Below are 22,702 nucleotides of genomic sequence, written 5' to 3'. Positions count from 1 at the left end.
AGTGTTCTTGCCTGGAGAATCCCAGGGACGGGGGAGCCTGGTGGGCTGCCGTCTATGGGGTCGCACAGAGTCAGACACGACTGAAGTGACTTAGCAGCAGCAGCAGCAGTATATTGTATAACTATCACCACAATTTACTTTTAGAATATTTCCATTAGCATAAAAATACATACTCCCCTGGAATTATCTAATTGATCCTATGATTATTTCCTCTTTTCATAAGAAGAAAAGTAGCATAAAAAAGTTAAAGGAATTCTTTAGTAATATAGGCAGGAAAGATGTAAAGCTAGGAATAAAATCAGAATATTATGAAAAGATCCTATCTCCTATTTTTATTGCATCAATATTAGACCTCATTTTGACTTAACATACACTGAAATTTAGATTTAATCATTGTTCACATAAGTGTAAATCTCTGTAAAAGGTCAAAACATTTACCACTCAGAGGAGAAAGAACAAATCATTATACTGAAAAAAGATATTGAAATGAAAATAATACTGTACAGGCACTTTAATTTTTATTGCCTTATTTTGTTAGGAAGTCATAAACACTAATATAGTCTTCTCATATATTACAAAGGTTGATCATCTGCTAATGTTGAGATTAATAATCTCCACCATGGTTAACTCATAAAATCACACAAATCTCGATTTGGATGAGGTTTTAGAAATTTATCTATGACATTTCCTCAGATTTATTCCACTAGATATCAGCCAATCTAATTATGTTAGTGATGTGTTTAACCTTTGTGAAAGTCTATATATAGGTTTATTTATATGAATATTATTGGTGCTAAAAAATCCAAGGGCCAAAAAATTGCAACCTGTTCCTTCTCAAGTGAATAATAATACTTAGTAACAACAACAACAAAAAAATAGAATGATGATAGCACCCTTTATTCCTTTATTGAGCATTTACTGTATCCCATCAGTGAGTTAGAGTTCTGTTTTACATACATTAGGACTTTTAAGGTCAGTCATCTGGGATGAAGGTCTTATTTTTAATCCCATTTTTACTTACAGTAGAGGAAATCCCATTAACATCAGTTAATGAAACTTTTTCCTGGAGAGGTTAATGAACATGTCTAGTGTCACACATCTACTAAATGAAAAGAGCTCTGATTTGAATCCAATCTTTAATCACCATGCTTTTGTGATATAGTTGTTGCATTAGTCTCACTTCTGGTTCTATGTTGTATCACTCTTTTATTTATTTCGCTTTATATATTTTACCTACTACATTTTGTGTCTTAACTTATAAAGAAACTTAAATTTTTTCTAGAAAGTGATGGGTCTAAATAAGCAAGCACACTGATTATTGTCTGTCCGTAGTCTTGTATTTTATTAGGAGAAAAAAAGAAAAACACGTTTTTGTGAATATTATAGTTTGGTCTTGGTTAACAGGATAAGTTTTTTTTGTTTGTTTTGCCACCTAAGGACAGGTTTCCTTTGGTGGAGCAGTTTGTCTTTGCCAAGATAAAACAAGAGCTAATGAATCAACATTGATTGAGTCACTGTGGTGGAATACAGAGAATTATGATAGAGTTCCTGGCCTTTGGAGCTTACATATTTAATTGTTGAGTGAAAATACCTGTTCAAAACCACAAACGTTTGAAAAGTGATTATTAATGGCACTGATAATGGGTCCTCTATGTATCACATGTTAATGTTAACGGCAAAGGGAAGACAATGTAGGAAATAATGTTTTTTTGGTTTGTTTTTTAAGAAATTCTAATCCCTGAAGCAAATCAAGAATTCTTAACACTTGAGTGCTCTGAAGAGTTCTATTTGGACCAGATGTTCTATAAGTTTTGTTCAAGTTAAAAACAATGTAATTTTATGAATCATAAAGTATATTTAGTACAGTGAAATTCCAAATAGTAAATGGATAAGAGATTTGTATGAAGGAGATATCAGAAAACCCAGAGTAGTCATTGAGAGTAATTGGAGAGACAAAGAGAATATTTTTCATTTCCAGGATTAGAAGTGTGCGTATGTGTGTGTTGTGGCTGCGGGGGAAGGATGGAGGATAGAGAAAAGTCGCCCACTGAGCAAATTTTTCAAAAACGGATGCCTTTTCAAACGTTGAGCCTCTGATAAAAACACTTTAAAGGAATTGTCCAATATGCTTTTAAAACGTAAAAGGAAACCGGTGAGAGATATAGAAAAGGGAGTCGATTTGAGTAGCCCATCTTCGTGTTTCCATCTTTAACCAACGGTAAAGATGGAGCTAGTACTTCCATCCCCACTTGCTCTTTCAAGCCTCCAAACGGTAGATCTGACTGTTGGTAGCAGATTTCTTACCAACTTTTTAATACATCTCTCAACCTGTGTTCTTTTGCATCTAGGTATTGTATTTCCTACAGGTGCAGACTAATCATCAGCTGAGTGAGGTGAGAATCGTTATTCCTCCACTTGGAACTTCAAGCGTCGGGAAGCAAAAGCCGTATGTTTCAATCTGATGTCTACTTGCTTCAGAAGCACAGTTTTCACTAAGCAGTGGTCTTGGTTAATGGGATAAAGTTTCTTCTGGTTTTTGGTTTTGAGAGGATGGAGGGGTCTGTTAATAAAAGATGGCATAGTAAAAAAAGAAAAAAGCTATGAAATAGTTTTTTTCTTTGCCCATCTAAGTCGACGGTAGCCAAGTTGGGACCTGCTTTGGAGGGAAAAGTGGAGGAGGTCTTTGGGCAGTCCTGCGGTCCAGGGGACACCCTCCCGAGGTCCAGGGCAGTGGGTGTGGAGGGCTGGGTGCTAGTCCACCCACACCGCCCTGAGACGGCAACAGGGACTTCGAGGAGGAACGTACAATAGAAACCAAGCAAGCCACTCTGCTCAGCAACAGGCCGAGGCCCAGAGCGCAAAGGGCGGAGGGCCCCAGGCGCGCGGCGGCGCGTAGGAGGCCACTGCGGCGGCGCCCCCTCCCCGCCGTCCCTGCGCCCCGCCGCTCGCCGCCTGCAGCCGGGCGCCGCCGCGCTCGGCTCTTTCCGCCGCCGCCGCTGCCACGCGCTGCCCCGTGCGCTCCGGCACCTTCGGCAATTTCCGTCGGGCTCTAGCCGCCATTTTCTCTCCGCTAGTGTGTCTCGCCGGCTGCGTGGCTCGGTTCTTGTGAGCGAAGCTTTGTTCGGTTCGGCAATGGACGGGTAGGTAACGGGTTTGGCGAGGTGGTGTGTGAGAGGGGAGTGGGGCCCGCCTGTGGCCCCGTCTGGGGTCGGGCAGAAACCCTCTGGCGGCCCCTCCCAGGGCTGGGCTGCCGTTACCCAACCCCCGTCCCATCGCACACACCCCTCCCTAGGCTTCCCCCGGCGGGCTCTGGTCGAGAAAACGGGAAGAAAGCGGACTCGTAGGCTTGGCCGGCATTGGGGCGACGATCCCGGAGAAGCAGCGGGTCTTGGAGGGGCGGCGAGGGATGCGGTGGGGGCCCCAAAATGTCTCGCCCGGCCCTCCCCCCCTCTAGGAGCCATTTCGATCCGTAACCGGGGACCCGGACCCCGGACGAGCGGTTCCGGTGGAAGCGAGTGTAGCGGCCGGAGAGCGAGGCCTACGTTGGGGGGAGGGGGGCGGCTCCCCGCTGAGAGAACAGAGGCCCCCCCCCCCCCCGGAGCCCCTCCCTAGAAGTCCCAGGCCTTCTTGGCCCCGCCTGGCCCGCCCTGGCTGGGGGAGATGCCGGTGGCGGGAGCTCCGGGGAAAGCTAAGTGGGAGCCGCGGGGGAAGGGGGGCGGGGAGGCGTGCGGCGGCGGGAGGAAGGGGGAGGGCAGATGTCACACTCCTTTGTTTTCACTGGAGTCTGCTAGGGGGGGCGGGAGGCTGAAAAATGCCTTTCTGTGCGGCCTAAGAACGTTGAAGGCTTGGCAGAAGGGCCCAGAAATTAAATCATCTCAAAAACGAAGTGTTTGTGGTGGACATCAGTCACATGGGCAAAGGCTAAGAGCTGTGGCAGAAAGAAGAGCAGATAGTCAACACAGGGCCATCTTTTCAGCTACTTTGACCAGTTTCTGGAAAAACAAAAACAACTCTGAAAAAGCCAGAACCATCTGCATCTTTGAGGCTGGCGATAGAATGCTAAGTGAGGTGAGGCAAAGGCTTTGGGAAACGATACGGGACCAGGGTTTCCCTGTACTTAACGCTCCACACCTGAAAAGACTAATAATTTAACTCATTGTTAAAGGAGGCACCCTTTAGGGCGAAATATAGCCATATTCAGCCCGTTTGGGAGCATAGGAAAACAGTATTTTTTATTGGAATCAGTGCCTGTATTTGAAGGGTCAGAAGTAAAATACGAGGTTTTTTTAAGCATCTGGATTTCGATGTTTTTTAAGGATACCAAGTGCAGATCTAGTAAAAGTTAACAGACTAACGAAATTTGACTCATCCTAGAGGTTCTCTAAAGATTATTTTCTAGATGAAACAAATCCAGATTTCACTGTTTTCCCCAGATCAGCATGGAAATAGATGGCAAAATTTTTGTATTGAATTTCATGTTTCTTCATCCAATTAAGATTACTAAAGAGTTGAATTAAGTTTTAAATTATTAACCTAAGTGTAGCGGGACATTATGTAGGCTTTGGGGTTTTGTTCTTTTTGCTATTTGAAATTTAAAAAACAAACAAAAAACAAAAAACACCGAAACTGTGAGTTTCCTCACATGTTTGAAAGGCATTTCTAGAAAGCCAAGTTGATAATGTTCCACTGACCATCTTTGTGTGTGTTTTCCATCTGCATTTTGAGTGGAAGATTTATGAATGATGAACTACCCTAAAAAGTTTCAAACAGTGACCATTTGAATAACTAGAGGTTGAAGCTTTTTGTTTGTTTGTTTTACAGAATTGTCACTGATGTTGCAGTTGGCGTAAAGGTAGGAAAACAGTGTTTAAAACTAAAGAAAGCTGGGTTCCTCCATCTACTGAGTGTATTATCATTAAAGGAAACTTTCTGTTGACTTTTGAAAACTATAATATAGCTTACAAAAATTCCAGTGAAAAGTACTTGTTGAATTTTTAACATTGGTTTATATAAATAGTTTTAACCTAAATAGACAACCATAAATTTTTCTAGAAAAGCAGTCTCTGAGAATAACATTTTAAAGTATGAATGGTGTTCAAGGAATTGAAAAAGCTTTCAGACATGGCTTCTTGTAAATATAAAACGATAACCCAATTTTCTGAGGGGAACTTATGGTTCTAAATGGACAGATAAAGTGATTTGACCTAAATGATATAATTATAGTAATATGAGATTTTTTTCACTCTGCTTTTCTGTTATGAAGTCTGAGATATTTTCACTAGTAATAAGCTTCATTAGAAATCAGTTTACCCTGATTTTTAAAGAGAATAAGGAAACTTGTTCAGGCAGTTAGCTTCAAATTTGAGTCAGAAGTTATAGAGTTGGTTTGTGCGTCTATTAAAGTTAGTCCTTATAGTAGAGATTGTTTAGAATCTTTCGTCACTCACTTTGGCCGGAAAAACTATTCATACTTTAAACCTTAGATCTAGTGCTTAGGCCTTTCATTTCCTTGAATCCTTGTACATTTTAACATTGGGATGTATTACAAATTTCTGTTTGTAAACCTTTGCCCTGTTAGGGCACGATTCTTAAATCTTTAATTTTCCAAGCCTGGGGAAATGTCTTTCAGGCCTAGATCTCAAATACTTGTTGGATACAAGACATTTACCTCCTTCAAGTATGAGTGGTCACGAGAGGCAGTTTGCTCTTGAGAGTCCAGTTATTCTTGACCATTCTAAATAATTTTTGGAATTCTTAAAATTTCATCAATAACAATGTGATATTCTTTAGAACACTTGGAGATATTTTGTGTTTTCTTGCTTATTTTCTGTCCTCTCTTTCTAGTAAATTAAGCACTTATCCACGCTGTACTATTTTGCCTTACCTGTTAAGTTCATATAATGTAGATTGAGGGAGAAGTAATGAGCTTTTTGTGGGAAGGTGTATTTTTTTTTATTCAGCAATGGTATTTTCTAAGAGGGTCAGATGTAGTTAACCATCCAAGCATATCTTCTGGAAGTGAATTTTTAAAAAGAATATAAATGATGCAAGTCTGAGTTGTCAATTACTGGATAAGGAGAAAAGGAATTCACAAAACCTAGAACAAGCAGAAAGAAATGAAGATGCTTGGAAGAGGGTGTTCAGATGTGGTTTATTGGCAGTTTTCTACATTAGTAGTTTGAAGAGGGAATGTTGTTAGAGAATTATGTTAAAGTGGTTGCTAGCCTTTTTTTGTCTGTTGTTTAATATAAAAGTTTTGATAGCTGAAGTTGTATTTTTATAATCTGCTGCTGCTGCTAAGTCGCTTCAGTCGTGTCTGACTGTGTGCAACCCCGTAAATGGCAGCCCACCAGGCTCCCCCAGCCCTGGGATTCTCCAGGCAAGAACACTGGAGTGGGCTGCCATTTCCTTCTCCAATGCATGAAAGTGAAAAGTGAAAGTGAAGTCACTCAGTCGTGTCCGAGTGTTCGTGACCCCCATGGACTACAGCCTACCAGGCTCCTCTGTCCATGGGATTTTCCAGGCAAGAGTACTGGAGTGGGGTGCTTATAATTTGCTAGGATAAGGGTTAAGAATTTTTTCTTTGGTGTCAGATTTATGTGCCAAGTAATTAAGCTTTCATGAAATTTAAAAAAGTAATACATGTGTGTAGTTAAAAAAAATTCAAGTGAAAAATATTTCTCCCTGATTTCCAGTCCTTTTTCTTAGGTGTAGGTGATTATGTTAAAATTTTTTTGGTGCATTTTTTTTCCTGAAATTATTAGTTTACGTATTACCACACATATAAACATCCTTGTTTAGTTACACAAATGGATTCATGCCATGGGTACTGGCCCATATTGTGCCTTAAAAAGAAGCTTTATTGGGATATAATTTGAGATAAACCACCTATATTTAAGGTATACAGTGTTTTTACATATATACACCTATGAACCACTACTATTAGGATAATGAACCCCAGGAGTATCATTTTGCTCCTTTGTAATTCCTCCCTTCTGCCTTTCTTTCCCCAACCAACCACTGATCTGTTTTTTGTCACTGTAGATTAGTTTGCAGTTTTTAGAATTTTAAGCAAAGAGTCGGACAGTATGTATCCTCTTTTTCCCTGGATCATTCCACTCAGCATTATTGGAATTTCAGCCATGTTGTGTATCAGTAGTTCATTCCTTTTTATTGCTTAGTAGTACTACATTGTACAGACATAAAGCAGTTTGTTTATCCACACAGCTCTTGATGGACATTTGGATTGTTTCCAATTTGGGTCTATTATAAATAAAGTTTCTGTGCAGGTCTTTTTGTGAACAAATGCTTTCATTTCTCTTGGGGAAATACCTATAATTAGAATGGCTAGATGATATAGTTAGGCAAATGTTTAACTTTTTAACAAATTGCAATTTTCTAAAGTGGTTAAATTTTTACATTGCTACCAGTTTACTGCCGGTGGCATCCCCCATCTACATCCTCTCTAGTGCTTGTTACTGTTTTTTCTTAATTATAGACAGTCTCATGGATGTGAACTGGTAATCTCTTTGTGGTTTTATTTTTCATTTTTCTAGTGTCTTTGGTGTTGAACATCTCTTCATGGACTTTTTTGCAAGCTATATGTCATTGGTTAAGTCTATTTAAATGTCTACTTTTCAAATTGATTTAGTTCTTTAAGTTTTGAGAAGTCTACATTCTGGTTACAGGTTCTTTATCAGATATATGGTTTACAGTATTTTCTGCCTTTTTTGTTTTGATTCTCTCAATGGTGTTTTGAAAAATAGCATTTTTTAATTCTGATGAATTTAAGTTCACCAGGTGTTTGTTAGTGTGGCTCATGCTTTTGGTCATATCTAAGTCATCTTTAGGATCTTCCCTGGTGGCTCAGACGGTAAAGCGTCTGCCTACAATGCCTACCATGTGGGAGACCCGGGTTCAATCCCTGGGTCGGAAGATCTCCTGGAGAAGGAAATGGCAACCCACTCCAGTATTCTTGCCTGGAAAATCCCATGGATTGTGGAACCTGGTAGGCTACAGTCCATGGGGTCGCAAAGAGTCGGACACGACTGAGTGACTTCACTCACTCACTCATCATCTTTAGGGCTTCTCTGGTGGCTCATTGAGGGCTTCTCAGTGGATCAGGGGTAAAGAAACCACCTGCAATGCAGAAGATACAGGTTTGATCCCTGGGTTAGGAAGATTCCCTGGAGAAGGAAATGGCAACCCACTCTAGTATTTTTCCTTGGTAAATACCATGGACAGAGGAGCCTGGTGGGTTGCAGTCCATGGAGTCACAAAAGAGTCTGAAGTGACTTAGTGACTAAGTAACAAAAACAGGTCATTGTGAAACCCAGGGTCACAAAGATTTCTCCTTTGTTTTCTGATCGATTTTTTAGTTTTTAGTTTTACATTTAAGTTCTTTTTAACTTTTTTTAATATGATGCAATGTATGAATCAAGATTTTTTGGATTTGGATATGGAAATTCACTTTTTTTAGCATGATTTGTTGAAAAGACTTTTTTTTCTATTGAATTGGCTGTGCATCTTGGTCAAAAACAATTATGTATCTACATATGATTCTTTGTACTGTATTCTTTTTCATTGACCCGTTTTTGTCTATTTAGTAGCCAAAAATGTACTATCTTAATTACTTTAGTTTTATATCACATCTTGAGATAAAGTAGAACTGTGTTTGTTTTCAAAGTTGTTTTGGCTCTTCTGGGTCTTTTACATTTTCCTATGAGTCAGTTTCTACAGAAAGGCCTGCTGGAATTTAATTGAAATTAACTTGAATCAATAGAGCAATTTGGGGAAAATTAACATCTTAATGTTGAGTTTTTCCACCCATGAACACAAATTATCTTAACATTTAATTCAATCTTTTACTTTTTGGAGCAGTTATATTTTCACTGTACAGATTTTTTGTTTTTTTTACTCAGATTTATCCTTATTTTGGGGTTTTTTTGGTGCTATTCTAAGTAATATTTAAAACAAATGTCCATTTGTTATTAATATATAGAAATAAAGATTATTTTTGCCCATTGCTTTTGTATTTAGCACATTTGCCAGACATTTTTATTACAGTATACAGCTTTTTGTTAGATGCCATCAGATTTTCTGTGTACACTGTTTATCATATTTTCTATCTGAATGTCTTTTCTTTTTCTTACCTATGGCATTTAGTTGTTCAGTCACTAAGTATGAAAAAGCATCTAGTGCAATGTTTAAATAGGGAGAGCAAGCATTCTTTGTTCCTGAAATTAAATACCTTAAATGACGTTATTTTTTTCCTAAATGTTTGGTACAGTTCACCAGTGAAGCTGTATGGGTTTGCTGTTTTTGTGGGAAGATTTTAAACTACACATTCAATTTATTGAATAGCTGTAGGATTATTCAGATTATCCTTTTGAGTGAGCTTTGGCAATTTTGTTTTCATAGAATTAGTCTGTTTCATCAAAGTTGCTAAACTTTTCATCATAGTTGCTAAACTTATTTGTAGGGTTGTTTGTTGTATTACATTTTTATATTTTTAATAACTAGAATCTATAGTGATGTCATCTCTCTCATTCCTGATATTGATAATTAGTGTCTTTTCCCTTATCAGTCTGTCTAGAAATACATTGATTTTATTAATTTAGAAATACATTGATTTTATTAATTTAAATAATCAGCTTTTGGCTTCATTGAATTTTCTATGTTTTCCATTTCCCATTTTATTGATTTCTGCTGTTTGAATGTTCTGCTTTGTATTTAGTTTGCTTTTTTCCTATTTAATATTAAAGTTGATGTAGTTGACATGGTATCTTTTCTAATACAGAGGATTAATGTTATGTATTTTCATACAAATATTGCTTTCATGGCATCCCTCAAGTTTTGACATGTAAGCTTCTTTTCATTCAGTTCAGAGTACATCGACCATGTTTATTTCTTTGACCCATGGGTTATTGAGAGGTATGTTATTTAATTTCCAGGTATTTGGAATTTTCCATATACTTTTTGTTTGTTTCTAATTTAATTCATTGTGCCTGGAGAACATATTTTGGAAGACTTGAATCTTTGTAATTTTTTCTTATTTTATGGTTTAGATATCATATATCCTGTTAGTTTTAAGTGCTTTATAGAGAGGTGTATTCTGTTATTGGGCGATGTGTTCTGTATATGTCAATTAGGTCATGCTTATTGGTAATGTTGTTCAAGTGATGTCTTTCTATTGCTGTCACTTACTGAAAAAATGACATTGAAATCTATATTGTGCGTTCGTTTGTTTTGCCTTGTGTTTCTATCATTTTCACTTTATATTTTTGAAATTACAATTAGTACATAAATGTTTAAGATTACTATGTCCTCTTGATATATTCACCTCTTTATTATTATACAGTGACCATTTTTATTCATGGTAATCTTCTTTGCTTTAAGGTATACTTTTTCTAATATTAATATACTCATCTTGGCTTTGTTTTGAGTAGAGTTCACATGGTATATCTTTTTCCATTGTGTTACTTTCAGACTATTTGTATCCTTCAGTTTAAAGTGTAGTTCTTGTAGACTACAGGTGGTCAGAGTATTGGAGCTTCAGCTTCAGCATCAGTCCTTCCAATGAAAATTCAGGGTTCATTTTCTTTAGGATTGACTGGTTTGATCTCCTTGCTGTCCAGGGAACTCTGAACAGTTTTCTCCAGCACCACAGTTCAAAAATATCATTTTTTAAGCGCTCAGCCTTCTTCACAGTCCAACTCTCGCATCTGTACATGATTACTGGAAAAACCATAGCTTTGACTATATGAACCTTTGTTGACCAAGTGATGTCTCTGCTTTTTAATGTGCTGTCTAGTTTTGTCATAGCTTTTCTTCCAAGGAGCGAGTGTCTTTTAATTTCATGGCTGCAGTCTTTGTCTGCAGTTATTTTGGAGCCCAGGAAAATAAAATCTGGCACTTGTTTCCACTTTTTCCCCTTCTATTTGCTGTTAAGTGATGGGACCGGATGATATGATCTTAGTTTTTTTAATTTTGAGTTTCAGGCCAACTTTTTCACTCTTCATTTTCACCCTCATCAGGAGAAGGCAATGGCCCTCCACTCCAGTACTCTTGCCTGGAAAATCCCATGGACGGAGGAGCCTGGTAGGCTGCAGCCCATGGGGTCGCTAGAGTCGGACACAACTGAGCGACTTCACTTTCACTTTTCACTTTCATGCACTGGAGGAGGAAATGGCAACCCACTCCAGTGTTTTTGCCTGGAGAATCCCAGGGACGGCGGAGCCTGGTGGGCTGCCGTCTATGGGGTCGCACAGAGTCGGACACGACTGAAGTAACTTAGCAGCAGCAGCAGCAGTGGCTCTTTGCCATTAAAGTATTAGAATACTTCTCCCCTTTTGGCCTGTGTACTATTGTTATTATAACATTGTACTTCTACATGTTATAAATTCTATAGTGCATTCTTTAAGTAGCCATTTATCTTTTTAAAAGACTTAAACAACAAGAGAAATAACCTTCTACTTTACACAGTTAAGCACGTGCATTGAATACTCAGGGAGGATTCTCTGCTGACTTTCCAGAGTTCTCTTTGTGCAGCTGTCTGTTGAACTCTGCCAAACAAACTTGAGCTGCTTTGATCTTGAATTTTTGACTTTTAACTCTCAGGGAATTTCTGAAGTTCAACCTGGTTTCCTTATTGGAGCTGGGCCTTGACCTGGACTTTCTCAAGCCAGTAAGCTGGGACAATCATGGCTTATCCCATGGTGCATCGTTGTCTGGTGTCCAGTGGTCTTGAAAACCAGTGTTGTATATATTATGTGTGACTTTTTTGTTTTCCTAAGTAGGCCATATTGGTCCATTGTTACACCTTCTTGGCCAGAAGTAGAAGTTCACTTAAAAATTTTACTTAATATGGTCTCTGCAATTACAGTTTTGTCTTGTTACAACTACCTCACAGTGTAGTTGCTTTACACATCACAGTTGAGTTCCACATCGACTAATATTTTGATTTAATTATTTTTGCAGTTAACAAGTGAGAATATTAAAAGTAAAAGTAAAAATACTGTGTCAAATTAAATTACAGCTAAAGAGTTTATTAAAACCACAATGCCAAGAGGATTCTTACTCATTTGTTTTCTACAATTGTGTATGGGAGTGCTTGTTTTTCTGCACCCTTACCAATTCTGAGTTTTAATGAAAATTTAGAATATTAGCTAATTTTAGGGTAAAAAAAGCTTTGTAATTTATATTTTAAAATAGGTGAGATTTTAAAACTTTGGCTTTCTGTGAACTGCCTCTTTGAATATGGGATCTATTTTAATGATTATCTTGTTTGTCCAACTCTATAAAAAGATAATTGATTCATATGCATTATAGGTACTTTTTCCTACAGTTTTATTACTTTTTTGATACAGTTTTGGGCATTTAGATGATGTTGCCCACCAGGCTCGCTGGTCCATGGGGTTCTCCAGGCAAGAATACTGGAGTGGGTAGTCATTCCCTTCTCTGGGGGATTCTCCTAACCCAGGAATCGAACCTGTGTCTCCTGCATTGCAGGCATATTCTTTACCATCTGAGCCACCAGGGAAGCCCATTTGAATTATTAAGTAGTATAATTCAGCTTTTTTTCCTGTTTGATACTTAAACATTTTAAAACATTTTAAACTTAAGTTTCTTTAGAATTGAGATGACAAACTTTGAATATTAAATGTGATTGTACATAAAAAGTATTTTCCATGAACTAAGTCCTTTATTAATGTTAACCAATTTATACTGCATATAGAATATCCAGTTTTTGTAGCTCTGGGGTATGTTGAAATCTCATTTTTCATTATCCCTATGAATGTTTTCATTAATTTTAGTTCAGTTAGTTCAGTACCTCAGTTGTGTTCAACTCTTTGTGACCCCCACGGACTGTAGCACATCAGGCCTCCCTGTCCATCACCAACTCCTGGAGTTTACTCAAACTCATGTCCATTGAGTCGGTGATGCCATCCAACCATCTCATCCTCTGCCGACCCCTTCTCCTCCCACCTTCAATCTTTCCCAGCATCAGGGTCTTTTCAAATGAGTCAGCTCTTCTCATCAGGTGGCCAAAGTATTGGAGTTTCAGCTTCAGCATCAGTCCTTCCAATGAGTATTCAGGCCTCATTTTCTTTAGGATGGACTGGTTGAATCTCTTTGCAGTCCAAGGGACTCTCAAGAGCCTTCTCCAACACCACAGTTCAAAAGTATAAATTCTTCGGCACTTAGCCTTCTTTATAGACCCCTTTTTATTTGGTTAGGTCAGTGAGACTGTGAAACAGAAAGGAAATTGGTAGATTTTAATACAAAGTTTGTTGCATTCCTTAAAAAACATTTTTTTTTAATTCTTTGTAATTTGTTTCAGAGGTTTATTTCTATACTCTTAACCATTTTGCCTCTGAAATTCTTGCAGAATAATGGGCCCAAATAGTTAGCTTTTTTTGGGTTAAATTTCACTAAAATTTTGAAAGCACCAGTTGTAAACTGTTGAATGCAAAGACAGTTTAAGTTGTAATATGGGTACTTTATTCAGCATCATTGGCTTTCCTAGATAATTGCAATAAAATAGTACTAAACATAACCTTTTAATAGTAGTTGAATATAACTGATTGATGACCAGTATTTTAACCAAAAACTGTGTTAACTCGGGTTTTTAGGTTTTGAGTTTTCTTAAAATGTTACATAATTCTTGCTAGGGTATTTATATTAGAATTTCAAATTAAAGACATTTGTACTCTTGCCTGGAGAATCCCATGGACAGGGGAGCCTCGTAGGCTACAGTCCATGGGGTTGCTAAGAGTCGGACACGACTGAGGGACTTCGCTTTCACTTTTTACTTTTATGCATTGGCGAAGGAAATGGCAACCCACTCCAGTGTTCTTGCTTGGAGAATCTGAGGGACGGGGGAGCCTGGTGGGCTGCCTTCTATGGGGTCACACGGAGTCGGACACGACTGAAGTGACTTAGCAGCAGCAGCATAGTGTGTCTACTAAATGACAGCACTATGTTAAAAACTGGTGATTCAAAGACACTAAGAATAGAATATGTGTGTCTTGAGAGCAGAGACCTTACTTATTTTGTTGATTTTCCATCATTGGTAGTACATATTACATAGTACATAGTATACTTAATGACTCTTGAAAGGTCTCTGGCTTCAATATGCTCATAATCTCATGAGCTACTTATCAGTAAAAAGGTCAATGCCAATTTTATTGCTTAACCTTCTTCCTTTTCCCTGGAGATCCAAAAGAGCTATATCTTCTAGGACCTCATCTAGTTAAAGACATAAATATACTAATTCAAGGTTTACGAAAATGCCCTAAGGCTACAGTAGGGAACATTAATTGGTAGAATCAGAGTAGATTTCATGAAACTAGTGGATTGTGACCAGTACATGTGAATGTTTGGGTGCAGAACTGAGCAATATATGTTGAGGGAAAGACATGTCTAAAGTTGTGTCAATAGGCTGGCACAGATTCATAACCATTGAACAATCAGCTGAATCGTTTGAATTTTACTGCAGAGTTTGTCTGTGGGAGGGAGAGAAAATATAGGATGTCAGATAGGTAGGCAGAAAGATTGTACTTCATGTGGTAGGCAGTATTCCATATACCTGTTCAGTTCAGTTCGGTTGCTCAGTCGTGTCTGGCTCTTTGCGACCCCATGGACTACAGCACGCCAGGCTTCCCTGTCCATCGCCAACTCCTGGAGTCTACTCAAACTCATGTCCATTGAGTCCGTGATGCTGTCCAACCATCTCATCCTCTGTTGTCCCCTTCTCCTCCTACCTTCAATCTTTCCCAGCATCAGGGTCTTTTCAAATGAGTCAGCTCTTCTCATCAGGTGGCCAAAGTATTGGAGTTACAGCTTCAGCATTAGTCCTTCCAATGAGTATTCAGGCCTCATTTCCTTTAGGATGGACTGGTTGAATCTCCTTGCAGTCCAAGAGACTCTCAAGAGGCTTCTCCAACACCACAGTTCAAAAGCATCAATTCTTCTCTGCTCATCTTTGTTTATAGTCCAACTCTCACATCCATACATGACTACTGGAAAACCATATACCTGTAAGCTTCCATATATGAAAGTAGCTCATTATTCTATTTTTAGAATGTCTCAACTGAGCGGCAAAGTCCTTAGCTTTGGTATTATATGGAGCACTATGATTTAGAATCATGAGCCTCTGTAGTTAACTGTTTAGATATCTTATTTGGTTCATTTGTGTTGCTAAATTGAAAGTTAAATAGGTTTCCTAATTTAGTTTTAGCTATTCATGAAGGACTAAGGTGGTTAGGTAATTTTTTTTACTTGAAAAGTAATAAAATATAATCAAAAATTTATGGAAGAAATGTGTTTTTGAGAAATGATTCTTGTTATAGCTATTGTGAATTTTGAACCTAGAAAAAAGACATAGTGGTATTATAAACTGTTATTTGTTACTCAGTCCAAACAATCATCAACAAACAACCCATTGCTAAAATTTAGGCTATCCACACTCTACTTTTCTCCTCCTGTTATTTTGAGAAAAATTCTGGGTATTTGTTTTCATTCGAAAGTACTTTATTGTGTCTCTTTTAAAGATAGAGTCAGTTCTCTCTCTCTGTCTACCCCCCTCCCTCTCTGATTTAAAGAAATACAACCACAGTGCACTCCCTCCAAAAGAAAAAAAAAAGCAGCAATTGCTTAATGTTCTTAAGTGCCAAATTTGTGTTAAGATTTCTATTTGTCTTGTAAAAGTTGTAGTACGTTTACTGTCTTTATTTTTAGTGGTATGGAAGGTTCAGGATCAAAGATCAACACATTCAGTAAATAAATTTCTTTGGATCTGCAAATTATCCTTTTATCCTTGTGAGGCTTTTATAATTACATTTTATTTTTGAAGAAAACTGGTTGTTGGTGGTACAGAGTTATCCATAGTCTGCATCTACTGATTGTATTCTGATGTTACAATTATTATGTTCTCCATATGTGTCAGTTGGTGGATGGATCTAGAGGCCATCACATTCTCTTGATTTTTAGTAATATTTTGTAAGTGGTGGAATGTTTTTCCGTTAAAAGATACATGATAGCTGATTTTTTTTTTGCATACGTCTGTGTGATACTTTTTTCAAGAACATTTGTTTAAATAACTTTGTTAAACCTGTTTATGCTCAGCATAGTCTTCTCGATAAGTATCTGTTCATCAGTATTCTTTTTTTTTTGTTCATCAGTATTCTTAAAGGATATATGCAAAGATGTATATCTTGAAAGTCCAAATAAAATTTTTATAATAAAGCAGAGTCGAACATGACTGAAACGACTTAGCAGAAGCAGCAGCAGCAGTATTAAAATATAATATAGGTTGGAGTTATTGACAATGAAAAAGAAATGTTTTGTCAGTGTAGGTCTTGTCAAATTAAAAACACATGATTTAGAATTAACAGACGAGTTAACATTGAACAAGGTAACCTGAGTTTCAGTTTTACAACTTTTAAAATGGGTTTAACGGGACCTATTTCAAAAGTTGTCTTGATTGAACAATATGTAAAAGAATTAGCACAACATGGTACATAACTACTCAAATGATGGTGATGCTTTTTATTATAGTTCTTTAATCTGTAAGTGAGCGAGTAAGTGAAGTTGCTCAGTCGTGTCCGACTCTTTGTGATCCCATGGACTGTAGCCTACCAGGCTCCTCCTTCCATGGGAATTTCCAGGCAAGAATACTGGAGTGGTTGCCATTTCTTTCTCCAAAAGATCTTCCCGACCCAGGGATCGAACCGAGGTCTCCTGCATTGTAGGCAGACGCTTTACCGTCTGAGCCACCAGGGAAGTCCTGTAAATCTGTAAATCCTAAGAAGGAGCACTTTATTAGAAGTCAGCTTCAAAGTTTTCATTTATTTTCTTGGAGTTTTTATATATTGATTTATGGAACTTTTCCTTTTATTGATTCTTAGGAGTTTTTATGAATTGTGGGTACTAAAGCTTTGTTGTACAAGGTACAGATAAACTTCCTGTCTGTGGCTATTTTTTTTTTTAATTGATGGTTAGATTTGGAAATACTAACATTAAATTGTTTTAGCTTTAAGAAATTTGTATTAAATTGGTCTTTTATATAGTCTTCCAGATTTTATTTTGAACATTTTAAAATTTTGATTTTCACATTTAGGGCCTCAGTCTACTTGAAATTTAATTTTAGTGTGTTACAAAGGTTATATGATTTTTTTCCCCTTATGGCTAACAAATTTGCTGCAAACTTGATTGATTTCATGTTTTTCCTACTGATCTGCAGTATTAGTTGTCGTGTTGCCATATATGTGAGAAACTTCCCTGGGCTATCTCTTCTGTTTCATTGTTTGTGACTATCCTATTGCTATCAATACATGTCTTAATTTAATGTAGCATCATGATAAGTCTTGGAATTTTGGTGAGTAAATTTCACAACTTTTCTTAAAGACTGTCCTTGGCATTTTTTTTTCATTTATTTATATGTACAAATATATATAAGATGGCTGGGTTCCATGAAGACTTTTGAATTTTGATTGTAGTTGCACTAAATTTATAAATTAATTGGAGAGCATATTTCTTCTCCATGATATTTTCTTTATTTGTAAAAGACATGCTCAATGCAGAAACTTGATGCTTTAGGCAAAAAGGAAAATAAGTCACTGGCAATTTTACCAAAGCTAATGCATTGTATTTCCCATCATTTGTCCTACATGTTGCAAGGATTTTAAACATCTTATGTGTAAGGCATGAGGAAAGAGAGAGCCTTTTTTTTGACAAATAGTTTGGTTTCTTCCAAAGTTATTTTTCAGATTTATTTCTTTTTAATTGGAGGAGAATTGCCTCTCAATATAGTATTGGCTTCTGCAATACAACAACATGAATCAGTCATAGGTATACATGTCCCCTCCCTCTTGATCCATGCTCCCACCTCTCATCAGAGTTTACTGATTTATTCGGTTATTCAGTACTTTGCTATTTTCAGAATTTTACAGCATTTTTTAATTCTCCTCTTTTTTATTTTTGCTAAAAGCACATATTCATATTTTATCCTTTATTTTTCTTGTCAGAGGCCTTATTTTACTGGTTTTTTCAAAGTACCACCTTCTGTAATTTTTTTCTTATTTCACTAATTTCTGTTTTTATCTCTTTCCACCCAGCTAGATTTGTTTTATTATTTTTTGTCACTTTACATGCTGAACATGTTTATTTTCTTATTTAAAAATGCATTTAAGATCAAGAAAAATCAGTTGATACGTTTGGCAGTAAGCTTTGATTTGTAGAGTTCTCTTTTTCCTGTTTTTTTTTGAGATTGCGATATAATTGATATATAACATTGTATTATTTTCAGGTATACAGCATGATTTGATGTATGTATAAATTGTGAAACAATTACCAGAATAAGTATAGTAAACATCCATTGCCACACATAGTTAAATTTTTTTCCTTGTGCTGAGAACTTTTAAGATTTACTTTAGGAAACTTTTGGAGAAGGCAATGGCACCCCTCTCCAGTACTCTTCTTGCCTGGAAAATCCCATGGACGGAGGAGCCTGGTAGGCTACAGTCCATGGGGTCGCTGAGAGTCAGACACGACTGAGCGACTTCACTTTCACTTTTCACTTTCATGCATTGGAGAAGGAAATGGCAACCCACTCCAGTGTTCTTGCCTGGAGAATCGCAGGGACGGGGGAGCCTGGTAGGCTACCGTCTATGGGGTCACACAGAGTCGGACACGACTGAAGTGACTTAGCGTAGCGTAGCGTAGCGTTAGGCAACTTTCAAATATTGTTAACTATATCAGCACGTGTTACATGGTCAGGGCTAATTTATGGGCTTCCTTGGTAGCTCCGCTGGTAAACAATCTGCCTGAAGTGTGGGAGATCTGGGTTCGTTCCCTCGGTTGGCAAGATCCCCCAGATGAGGGAGCGGCTACCCACTCCAGTATTCTGGCCTGGAAAATTTCATGGACAGAGGGGTCTGGCAGGCTACAGTCCATGGGGTCGCAAAGAGTTGGACACGACTGAGCGACTTCCACTTTCACTTTTCCACTTTATGTCAGAATTCCAAGTTCGTACCTTTTGGCCACCATCTTTACTGCCTTCCCCCATCTCCTACTGCCCCAGACTGTGCTTCCGGAATTCAGTGTTTTGCGTTTTTGTTTTTTAAGAGTTTACAGGTAAATGAGATCATACAGTGTTTGTCTCTCTCTCTCTCTGACTTATTTCACTTAGCCCTATGACCTCATTTGCATGTTGTTGCAAATGGTAAATTCTTCTGTTTATGGCTGTTATGAATGTGTAGATTAACCACATTTTCTTCATCCATTGATAGAGACCTAAGTTGTTTCCCGGTCTTGACAGGGAAATAGTGCCACAGTGAACATGGGGGTGCAAATGTCTAGATAGTGATTTTATTTCCTTTAGATAAATATCCAGAAATGGCATTACTGGAGCATGCAGTTTTACTTTGTAAAATTTTTTGAGAAACTTGCATAGTGTTTTCCTTAGTGGGTGCATCAGTTTACAGTTCCATCGTCATTGCGCAGGTGTTCCCATTTCTCCAAATCCCTGCCAGTGCTTGCTATTTCTTTTTGATAGCATCCATCCACCTAACAGGTGTGAGGTGATACTTCATTGTGATTTTGATTGGCATTTCACTGATTCATGATTGAGTACCTTTTCGTGTACTTATTGGTCATTTGTATGTCAATTTATGTCCTCTGCCCATTCTCTAATCTTGAATGTTTATTTTTTCTGAGTTCTATGAGTTTCTTATATATTTTTGATATTGACATTTCATGTATGATATGCAGATTTTTCCTTCCATCCATCTTGTTGATGGTTTTCTTCACCCTACAGAAGCTAAAGTTTGACATAGTCCTAATTACTTTTGCTTTTGTTGCCTTTGCTTTTGGTGTCAAATCCAAAAAGTCACTGCTAAGATTGATTTCAAGGAGCTTACTACTTATGTTTTCTTCTGGGAGTTTTATAGTTTCAGCCCTTATGTTCAAATTTTTAATATATTTTGAGTTAACTTTTATGTGTGATGAAAGATGGTGGTCCAGTTTCTTTCTTCTGCATGAGACTGTCCAGGTTTCTCAGCATCATTTTGAAGAGACTGTTTTTCTCCACTGTGTATGTTGGCTCCTTCTGTGTAAACGGATTGACCATGGATTATTTCTGAACTCAGTACAATTAATCTATAATAGTCTGCTTTTATGCCGATATTGTACTGTTTTGAGTTACTCTTTATATTACAGTTTAAGACCAAGAGGTGTGCTGCCTCCACTTTCGTTCTTTCTCAAGATTGCTTTGGTTCTTAAGGATTTTTTGTTGTTTCGTATAGACTTTAGGATTTTTTTTTTTCTATTTTATGAAAAATGTCATTGGAATTTTGATGATTGCATTGAATCTGTAGATTGCTCTGAGTTGTATGGGCATTTTAACAGTATACTTCCAATCCATGAGCATCCGTGAGCATAAATAGAAAGAATATCTTTCCATTTGCATCTTCTTCAATTTCTTCCATCAGTGTCTTTTACCTTTTTCACTTTTTTAAGTTTTGTGAAAGCTTCAAAATGTAAAAAGTTGGGGTGAATGGTATAATAGTACACTTCTTTGCCTTCCTTTGGAAGAATATTAAAGCAAATCTTAGCGATAATTTTATATCATTCCTAAATATTTCAATGTGTATCTCTAACAGATACAGTCTCTTGAAGATATTTTTATACATAATAAAATTTTAAAGAATTTTTTTGTTGTTGTTTAAGTGTAGTTGACATACTGTATTATGATTTAGGAGTACAACATAATGATTCAACATTTATACATATTACAAATTGGTCACTGTAAATCTAGTAGCCATTTGTGACCATATAAAATTATTACAATATTATTACATTCCCCATGCTGTGCATTACATCCCAGTAACTTACTTATAACTGAAAGTTTGTATCACTTAATTTTCACTTACTTTGCCCATCCCACCCCACCACTAAAATAATTTTTTTAAGTTACTTTTTTTTTGTTACGCTGGGTTTTCGTTGCTATCTTAGGCTTTCTCTAGTTGCGGTGCGCGGGCTTCTCATTGTGGTGGCCTCTCGTTGTGGAGCAGGGACTCTATAATGGGCTCAGTTGTTCTGGCGCATAAACTCAGTTCCTCTTCTGCATGTGGAATCTTCCCGGACCAGGGATCAAACCCGTGTGCCCTACATTAGCAGGTGGAGTCTTATCCACTGTTACAACTAGGGAAGTCCCTAAAATAATTTCCCAATGCCATGTAATCTCCAACAGTAGTAATCAGAATTTCCTGATCACTTTAAAGAAATCTTGTGTATTTTCTTTTTAAATCAGGGATCAAGGAAAGTCAGCTTACTGATTTCGTACTTTACGGTCTGTATCCCTGCTGGAGGGGCATGACAACCCACTCCAGTATTCTTGCTTGGAGAATCCTCATGGACAGAGGAGCCTGGCGGGCTACAATTCATAGGGTGGAAAAGAGTCAGACACAACTGAAGCGACATAGCATGCATACAAGCAAGTCTATTAATAGGACAGTTTTTTTTTTTCTCTCTCCCCCTTTATTAATTTTCTTTTAGAGAAACTGGGTCATCTGTTCTGTACAATTTATTGAAAATTATGCTTTTGCTGATTTTACCTCTATGTTGTCATTTTTTTCTGTTTCTCATATCCTTTATCTCTTGTGTACTTGTAGTTAGGTAATAAGACTTGATCAGATTCAAGTTTAATTTTCAGCAAGAATACTTTGTAAATGTACAGTGTAATTTCTAATGTATCACCCTAGAAGGAACATGCCTAGTTATCTTTTTGTGATGTTGATATTTATTAGTAGGTTCAGGTGTTCTCTGCTTGATGCATCCAGTATAGAGTGCTCCATTATCTGTCTGTACTAGTGGGTTTTAGTAGCTAATAATTGCATAATTCCACTGGGTATTGCAAAAGTGGTGATACTCTTCTCCTGCATATGTTACTTAGTATTTTTCTATCCAGAAGAACTTTTCCTCTCAAATATTTGGTTATACCAAAACACCCTTATTAAAGGAAAAACAGGAGAGATTTTTGCTAAAAATTTTCCTTATGAGCTAACTCTAGCCTAAACTCCAGTACAACGTGAATTCTTTATTGTTGATGAAAGTGTTATTGTGAAGGCAAAGATTTTTACATTTAGTCTTATTGCAGTGATCATTTCTTTAAAAATGTTTGAATTTTCTCATCTTGGGCCATCAGCAGCTCATAATATCACTAGTTTTACTATATACCTAAAGTATAATTTTTTCTCCAAAATTTTTGTTAGCTGGAAATCATGGGTCCTTTAGTGGGACCTGGTCCTTAGAGACAATAATAATGTGGGTGCAAAGGTGCCAATGTCTTTTAGGTTTGTTATTGTTTCCAAATTTTTTCACTTGACAAAGCTAATAAAATAAGACATATATATCTGTGTTCATTTCCAATTCGTACATAATTTTACTATTTTTCCTTTTCCAATTTTTTTGTTGGTATCTCTTGTAGGTTGAAAATTCTTGCTAATGTTAACATAATTGCATATATATTTCTTTAAAAAGCAACATCACTGCTAACATTGTAGTATATTTTTTGTAATATAATTTTAAGATTTGTTTTGCAATTATTTTTGTCCTCAAAGTGTATTTCATGAAAAATGTATAGTATTGGGTTTGCCAACAGGTTCATTTGTTTTTTTCCATAAGATGACTCTAGTATTGC

At 37.2% G+C, this 22,702-nt stretch overlaps 1 protein-coding gene across 5 annotated transcripts in view; it reads left to right on the top strand.

The window, feature by feature from the left end:
• The first annotated feature begins 2,986 nt into the window (after nucleotides 1–2,986).
• PTBP2 (polypyrimidine tract binding protein 2) overlaps nucleotides 2,987–22,702 on the top strand; it is an 85,486-nt gene continuing 65,770 nt past the window's right edge. For 4 of the 5 annotated variants that reach the window (XM_006044959.3, XM_006044958.3, XM_006044957.3 and 1 more), the window contains exons 1-2: nucleotides 2,987–3,140; nucleotides 4,822–4,852. In XM_006044959.3, coding sequence (XP_006045021.1) covers nucleotides 3,133–3,140; nucleotides 4,822–4,852 — 39 coding nt within the window. In that variant the 5' untranslated portion in view covers nucleotides 2,987–3,132. Of the gene's footprint in view, nucleotides 3,141–3,766; nucleotides 4,069–4,821; nucleotides 4,853–22,702 lie in introns of those variants that run through there. The other variant, XM_025288228.2, reaches the window with a different exon arrangement.

Source organism: Bubalus bubalis, chromosome 6, assembly GCF_019923935.1.
Source record: "Bubalus bubalis isolate 160015118507 breed Murrah chromosome 6, NDDB_SH_1, whole genome shotgun sequence".
NCBI classification, from domain to species: Eukaryota; Metazoa; Chordata; class Mammalia; order Artiodactyla; family Bovidae; genus Bubalus; species Bubalus bubalis.
This window is presented reverse-complemented; position numbering and strand designations above follow the sequence as displayed.